The sequence below is a fragment of the Aspergillus pseudodeflectus genome, assembly GCF_044049435.1.
Source record: "Aspergillus pseudodeflectus strain CBS 756.74 chromosome Unknown BJX68scaffold_54, whole genome shotgun sequence".
Classification (NCBI taxonomy): Eukaryota; Fungi; Ascomycota; class Eurotiomycetes; order Eurotiales; family Aspergillaceae; genus Aspergillus; species Aspergillus pseudodeflectus.
The window spans coordinates 201,764-210,406 of record NW_027263830.1 but is presented as its reverse complement, the minus strand read 5'-3'; the positions used below and the strand labels follow the sequence as shown (position 1 = coordinate 210,406).

At 43.9% G+C, this 8,643-nt stretch overlaps 1 protein-coding gene across 1 annotated transcript; it reads right to left on the bottom strand.

Moving 5' to 3' along the window:
• Positions 1 to 5,496: 5,496 nt before the first annotated feature.
• On the bottom strand, positions 5,497 to 8,003 carry BJX68DRAFT_270945 (beta-glucosidase; the record flags this gene model as incomplete). Its single annotated transcript, XM_071046834.1, has 3 exons — positions 5,497 to 7,447; positions 7,516 to 7,837; positions 7,907 to 8,003. 3 exons carry the CDS (start codon positions 8,001 to 8,003, stop codon positions 5,497 to 5,499), a joined length of 2,370 nt encoding a protein of 789 aa, XP_070894873.1.
• Between the last annotated feature and the right edge of the window lie 640 nt (positions 8,004 to 8,643).

Below are 8,643 nucleotides of genomic sequence, written 5' to 3'. Positions count from 1 at the left end.
TAGACTATAAGAATCTATGATACTTTAGTAAAGTATAATACCTTAATAAATAGTAAATGTGTTAGGTAGATCTTCTAATAGAGTTTGATTTTAACCTCTACTACTATCCTAGTAAGCTTGCAGTGAGACTAGATATATTATTATAATAAAGCCAAGATGTGCCTACTAGCACTATAGATAAAAGGCTTATAAATTACTTTTAAGTCCTACTTAAAAGGGTATAGATTAAGATAGGATAGATAAGCTTATAGCTAGCTATAGAAGATCTTAACTTTAAGGAAGATATTCCCCTTTTTAAAGAACTAGAGTTATAGATAGAATAGAGAAAGATAAGGGCCTTTAATATAGTATACTAATAAATCTCTCATGCCTTACTTAAGGGGGAATACTAAATTACTAAACTAGATATTAAAACAAGTTTATCTAAGTACTATATAGATAATCAAGGCCTACTCTACTTTAGATAATAAATATAGATCCTAGAGAATAAAGTCTTATATATAGGGATTATATAGAAGATTTATAATTTATATATAATGGCGTATCCTAGGTGAGACGCTACCTATTTAATACTATCTTAATGGTTTTTCTAGCCTAGAGTAGTAAAAGATATATAATATTTCCTTTAGAATTATATAATCTATAGATAGAGCTTAGTATAGTATAATACTAAGTATAGACTATTAAAACCACTATTAATTCCCTAATAAATCTAGGCTGAGATATTAATAGACTTTATTATAGGACTGCCGCCTTCTGGACCTATAAAAGTAACGAATTATATAGTAATAATAGACTAGCTAATAAAGAGTATTATCCTAATTAAAATAAAGAATATAATTATAGAGGACGTAGTAGAGGTATTCCTTATATATTTTTATATACACTATAGAGTTCCACTAGCTATTATAAGCGATTATAGACCCTAGTTTATAAGTATATTCTAGGGTAGAGTCTATGAAAGACTATTAATTTAATACTAGTTATTAACTACTTTCTACCCCTAGATAGACAGCGTAATAGAATATACTAACTAAGAGATTAAATGAATCCTATATATATTCACTATATACGCGTAAGATGACTAGAAAGACCTACTACTAATAGTTACTATTACTATTAATAATCGCGACGCTGCCTTAATAGGAATCTCACCCTTCTTCTTTATACATGGATATCATATTAACCTGATTAGCTTGGATGAAGCAAGCCAGCTATAGGACGTCCTAATACCACTAAGAATAGCAGGCGAAATGTTTATAAATCGCCTATAAGAAGCTACTAATTAGGCCTAAGCTACTATTACCTCCGCGTAGGCCTAATAAGAGGAGTAAATAAACTAATAATAATAGGCCACTCCCACGTATAAAAAAGATAATTAGGTTTAGTTAAACCTCTAAAACATACGCATGTAATGACTATTAAAGAAACTAGACTAGCTATATACACGCTATTAGGTAGTAGATGTCCTATTACCATATACTATTCAGCTTAATATACCTACTAGCATACACCTAGTCTTCTATATTAAACTAGTCCGCCTAGCTACTATAGACCCATTTCCTTCCCAAATTATGGATGATACGCAGCCACCCCTACTACTTATTAATAGAGAAGAGGAATATAAAGTTGAATATATCCTAGCTATACAACGTAGGAAGATAGGATAAGGATACTATAATAAAGCGCTAGTAAAATGGGTAGGATAGGCACGCGAGATATAGATAAAACTAGATTTTATCTAGGGCTACATAGTACTAGATGTCTTTAAGAAGCAACATAGCCCTATTTAAGAGGTAATTTAGCGCCAACTTAATGATAATAACTATGTTATTATACCCCTTATGAGGTTTAGACTAGGAGGGGGGTATTGTCATGGGCCAGTGCCTGATACTAGGCACGGGCTAGCGCCCGCACACGTGACTGTGGCATGTTGATGGGAAGAACACGCCTAGAGAACTTCTCTTTCTTCAAGCTTTTCATACACAGTTCGTGGCCTAGCTAGATTGAATATAAGTCCGGCTTCAGCCCTTCACAAGAGGTTTTTAGTACTTATAAAAGATTTTTTAAAGATTATAAATAGGTCTTAAGGAACTAAGATCTTAAAAGAGAGAAATAACTATAAGACTCTTACTATATATATATAGGATAGTTAGAACTTTATAGGTTAAGTTAGCCTCTAGCTAACTTAGTATATAAAAGAATATCTTTTCTTTATAAAGATAGAGACTTTATAACTTAGTATTAATCTATAATACTAACCTAACTATTAATTCATGCATGGATTCTATCTTTAATATCTCTTATTAAGTGCCTTTATACTCTTTCACACTTATCACAACCACTTCAGGCCTCAGGTCCTTATAAAAGCCTTATAAGTACTAGGGATCTAGTTATTCTAAGATAAAGTAAATATTAGTAATACTATATTAGAAGAATTAGAACTTAGTAAGTCTATCTAAGACTTAGTTAAGATAGGTAAGTATTAAGACTAGTTTATATATACTAGTTTAGAAATTAAGTAATAAAGTTTCTAGTAAAAGGTTTTATATATATTAGAGTATATAGAGATATATATATTATAGGTTAAAATCTAGGTTAGTTATAATATATTTATAACTATAATTAGTAGTAGACTCTAGCATGAGTAATAGCTTATAACTTTAGTACATACCTAAAGCTCTTATAAACCCTTATTAATATTATTTAGAGTAGTAGAAGGGGTTATTATTATTAAGACTTACTCTAATACTTACTCTAATACTCACTCTAATGCTTACTCTACTAAGAGAATACTCACTCTACTACTTACTCTAATACTCACTCTAGAGTGAATGTCCACTCCGCCTCTAATGTATGAGCACCCCCCCAGTGGACCAGGGAGTGGACGTACGACATCCTCTGTACCTAGCATATAGTGGATATAGGGAGTAGTAATAATACTAACTATCCTCTAACCCATGCCTAGATATAAAAGTAAGTAGAGTACAGGCCAAGCCACGCTACTATTAACTATTACCTTGTTCTTGCTACGCCAAAAATACCAAGTTAATAGTATGGTGTACACGGACTTAATATTAATACTATTCTCCCTTAGCTGATACTCAATGAAAAAGTTGCCCTTATTTCAGGCAGTGACCAATGGCACACAGCCTCGATCCCCCGCCTCAATATTCCTCGAATCCGCCTGATAGAAGGATCAGCACCTGGCTTGCTTCCTATTCCACGGCCGCCTCTCCCTCCCGCAGCGCCTGGTCCACGTGGGCCCGGACGAGCTCCGCGGGGGTAAGCACTAGCTTCTCCGTACCCTGGGCTGCGGGGGCTACCGTGCAGGTCACCTTGAAGAAGTGGCTCCCAGCCTGGGTGACGTAGAGTCGCTGGCAGGACACCAGCCAATTCACGAGGCCGTGCAGATCCAGAGATGGTAGGTAGGGTTGTAGAGGAAGAGATCCATGGCTAGATAGATAGATAACAGGAACAGGCTTCTCCACACATACAGGTACACGCGTATAGATGAATAGAAGAGCAAAGTTAGGAGGTTAACGTTTACCTCCTCTACACAGCCCTCGCGAGGATAATTTGTCAGGGGGAGGTGGGAAGAGAAGAGCAGCTCAGGGACTAGGGACTAGAATAGGGCTCGTTGGGTAGCATTACAAACGAAGGAAGGCCACAGTGTCAGGCACGGCTTTCTTCTTCTATAAAGCCGCTTACGTGAGGCTCCGAGCCCTCTTTATAAAGCGCCTATTTCCTGATCCTCGATTCTATACTCGTCCTTCTATACCTCTTCAAGCCAAAGCCACCATCTAAAATGTCTCTGGGGCATAGTCCGAGGCCTACAACCTCTCATAATTAGGCGCTGAATTAACTTATTAAATCACTGCAGAGGACGAATATCACCTACACAGGCTGGGCTTCCTCCAGCAGCCGCTGCTTGCCCCACAACACGAGCCGGATTCCCAACCGCGACACTGAAAGGGGGAATATCCTTTGTAACCACAGAACCAGCACCAACTGTACACCCTTCTCCAATCCTCACACCTGCTAGGATCGTGGCATCAGCACCGATCCAACAATCATTACCAATAAATATTTCTAGTGCATATTCCTTCCCCTCACGACGCGACTGGACGCTAGTTTCATGCGTAGCGGCTAGAAGACTGACATTTGGTCCAAAGGCAACCCGATCACCTATGATGATAAGGGAGCAATCAAGCATTGTGGTACTTCATGGGAATGTACTTAGTATCACCATTTGGGCTCTTTCTCACAAAATGGTCGACGTACTGGAAGTTGGCGTAGAAGTCATCACCAACAATAATGTTACACCCGTAGTCAACAAAAAGAGGCGGTTCAGCGTAAATATTGGACCCTGAAGAGCCAAACAGTTCGCGAAGAGCTGCCTTCCGTTCGGCTATTAGATCTTCAGAACACATATGATCCCAAAATTGGTGTATTGTTGTATTTCGACGTGAGCTTTCGGGCACGGAAGCGAGCTTCCGTCAGCTCCGGGCCAAACGAATTGTACCTAGACTTGTGGTTCAGCAGCATGACTCGTAAAGGGAGTTACGAAAGCTCATTTATGCGATCAGCATTAGTACTAAAGCACTTACAACATCCCAGAAATCATTCGCTCATACTCATCACACCATGGTGTATTCTTCAAGCCCTTTGCCCTCTCAAGCAATGCCGGTTGTTTGACCCCTCTTGGAGCCATGATCTGAACTATCTCGTGCGCAGCTTTCTGACCTTGGTTTCGGCTTTTATTCGTCACTGCCAAAGAGGGAGGCGTTGAGTTTCTCAACCGTGGGATGGAGGGTGGTCTTAAGTAAAATAGCTCAGCATTAGGCGTACTTGATTGAAGGCCAGGGAGAGTTGAGCTGCGATGGGGCTTCGTATTCGTTCTTGCCTGCTGATTTTGAAGCGGGGAAGTTTCCAAAGCTTTGACAAGCCTAGCGCGGCTCCACTACCGCCATTACAGGATTTCCTAGGTATTTAATGCTATCCATAATTGTAAATAACTGTCGATCTTAGGATACCGCTAGGATTTCATTTTATTCAGCATCCACTCGGCCATTTAATATCCCGATATTCCCGATTTAGTTTAGTCATTTACCCCTTTATTTTATGTATTTACTCGGACATCTTGGCTAGATAGAAGAAACAGAGACCTCCATATAAGCAGGCACGCAGCAAAGGTTCGATACAAATCATTACGTTGGACCCGCAAGTTCGACACTAATTAAGTATGACTAGTTCCAGTGATGCCATATAACATTGACTTCACGAATATTAACCCTGCTCAGAAGGCAATCTTGACTTTAGTAAAGGTGGTATCAACTGCCGAGTCAAGGTTGACTGCGCGCCAAGCGACGTCAACACCCACACCCCTTTCCTCACAAAAATCACAAGGCCTCCATGGCAGCAGGTCCTGCGTCTTTAGATACAAACTGTACGGCAAGCGAGTTCTAACCAGGCATAAGAAGCCAAGCCACCCCCTTAACGGAAGGATATCTTGTTCGATGCCACAAGATCGCGGCTAGAAAACCCGAGATTGACGATAAACTGACCCTTTGGCAAATGCCAGTCACTGGCAGCAGTATCCCAGTAGCTCACATCTTTCCTCGTCAAGACAAAGTCGACGTTCTCGCACTTTCCAGGTGCAAGCGCCGTGGTCTTGTTGAAGCCGCGGAGCACTCGCAGTGGCGTTCCCTCTGGGGAACTGGGCGGGAAGGAAAGGTAGAACTGGGGCACGGCGGCCCCGCTAACTCTACCTGTGTTGCACACGGTGGCGTGGACGGTTGCTAACTCCTCATACAATCGCGGATTACCACCTGGCCGAGTAGGAGCTGGTTTGGCGAACGCGCTCTGCTCCCCCTGGTGACTCTTGGAAACAAAAACATGGCCGAGGGAGAAGGTCGTATAGCTCAGGCCGTAGCCGAACTCGTAGCGGGGTGTGATGTTATGTGCGTCAAAATGGCGATAGTCAATAAGCAGATGTTCTGCAAAGTTATCCTGCCAGGCATTCTTATCTGTGGCGTTGGTGAGATTGACAATGGGGGCATTATAGTCAGATTCTAGATGGGCGATGGTGTAGGGCAGCTTCCCGCTGGGGTTGACGTCTCCCCAAAGAATATCGACAATAGAATTCCCGATCTCCTGGCCGGGTAGATGGGCGGCGATGATGGCTGTGATATTTGGGTGGTCGGCCCATTCCATGAGGTTAGCGCCGCCGGAATGCGTGATCACGATTGTATTATTACATGCGGCAGCGACTGTGTTGATGACCGTGGTTCCGTTCCAATCAAAGGACAAAGACAGTCGGTCTGATGCCTCGGTTTGGTAGCTCTTGACAAACACCAGGCACACCTCCGGCAGGGGAAAGACGGAGTTGATGTTCTGCCCGGCAATCACTTTATTATCCAGGATATACTGGGTCAGGCCGGATCCCATGCGGGCTTTGATAGCCTCTAGAGGTGACACAAAGGTCGAAAAACGACCGGTCCCTGAGCCGCCAGGCTGCGCATTTGCTCCAAACTCGGGGCCCTGACTGTCTGAGAAATCGGTTCCGACCTGGCCATGAGACAAATCGGCGGCATCGTTGCCTGCGACAAAGATGTTACTCACGTTTTTGAGGGGGAGTACACCCGTATTTTTCAGCAGGACGGACCCTGCGGCTCCCAGAATTCGCACGAATTCTCCGTGGTCTTTCCTAACATCGCGATGGGCAGGAGCGCCCATCTTCCACTGCGATTCCGTCCCGGGTGGAACTGGTGGGAACCAAGCGCTAACGCTCGACTTACTCTTCCACTCATTGAAGCTTGGGTCAATGGAGGGATAGGCATCAGTGTCTTGCTGGAACTCGAAGTAGGGGATGAAAATGCGCCGGACCATATCGTCTAGACGCTCTTCGGGAATGATCCCGTCCGCCACCCAGTTGGTGACGTTCGCAAAGTATGGCGATAGCTTGCTACCGGGCATATTCAAGTCTAGCCCTGCCTTAATTGATGGGATGCCCGAGTGAGTGGCTAACCAGTCGGACATGACGGCGCCTTGGAACCCGAGCTCTCCCTTGAGTAGGCCGTTGAGGGACTTGGAATTCTCACACGAGTAGGTTTCATTGAGCTGCTGATACGAGCACATCACATGGCTTGCACCGGCGCGGATACCTTCTGCAAAGGGCCACATGTAAATCTCATGCATAGTGCGGTCATCGATATTGAAACTGATCGCGTCTTGAACTATCGCGCCATCCGATTCCGAAATTATAAGATTGCGCATAGTTTCCTGCTCGTTGCCAATCCAGTGCTTGATGGTGCTTTGGACTCCCACCGAGTTGAATCCAGCGATCGTCTCGCGGCAGCCAACTGCAGCCAGGTAAGGGTCCGCACCGAAGCCTTCCCAATTGCGGCCACCTCGCACGGCACGACCGATGGGGCCAGCTACTGGGCTGATTTGGGTTAGCGCGCTGAACAGGACTGTGGGTGGGGGTTTCACGTCAAGAAAAAAGAAACATACCTCAAGGCAATATGGACCCCCTTTGCCCGAAATTCCTCGGCCATGAGCACCGCACGCTCGTGAATCAGCGCCCTGTCAAAGGTCGCCCCAGTTGTGATACCGGCGGAAAACATGGTCACAAAGTCTGTGTCTCTAACGCCGAGCGGAGAATCTGAGAGACAAAGGCCCCCGAAGCCCAGGCGTGGGATTGGGGCAATGCTTCCACCGCATGGACCATCACTACCAGCGACTAATTGTGCTTTTTCCGCCAGAGTGAGGGAGGAGATGAAATTATTAGTAGCCTCAAGAGCAGATCTGGGCTCATTTGTATCCTGTGTTGGGGCTGCTCGCTATTAGTCAAGCCTGAAGTAAGGGAAGCACACAACAATACCCCTAGTATGGGCTGACTCACGAGAAGCGGAATTATTGACGGCACCAGTAGAGCTCTGGCCCCTGACAGCAAGTGTTAGCTGCAGGATGGAGACTAGAGACCAGGCAATAAGCGGCATGCTGATGAGAAGCAAATTATTTGATGCAGTGAGGTAAAAAGGGTTCGTATGGCGTCTTTTAATGTCAGGGTCCATCATGAAAGAATGCAACCCCTGCTAACCTCGGGCAGATTTACTCCAGGGTGAACTGCGGGGATCCGGAGAAGTATGGAGGAGACAAGCTATCCCCCAACAAGTGCAGGAAAGAAGATACCTATCTTAAAATTGTGAGAGTAATCGCGAGGTTTCTCCGTCTTATGACCCACTTTCCTGATACTGTATCGGAGAATCTTGCGCAGATTCTTATCAGCCGGAGCCCACATGCCATACACCGCTGCTAGAGTCAGACTATTGTCGGGCACCTTTTTGGCCTAGTGGTACAGCTGTTAATTCTCATCTTACTAGGCGTATTTTCAATGAGCATGGCTCCAATTTGAAAAATTTCAGAAATTGTTAGGTATTCAGTAGAGGGTTGCCCCAACGAATTTGAGAGCTCAGTATCTAGTATACGTCCACCAGCAGCGAAAAAATCCACCACTGAGCTCACGATCGATTCGATTACGCCACTAACCTTTTTTTGCGATATCCCCACCCATGCTATGATGCGGGCCTTAGGTGATTTCTGATCATCTCCCTCTGTATAAGTAGCTACACATTTACA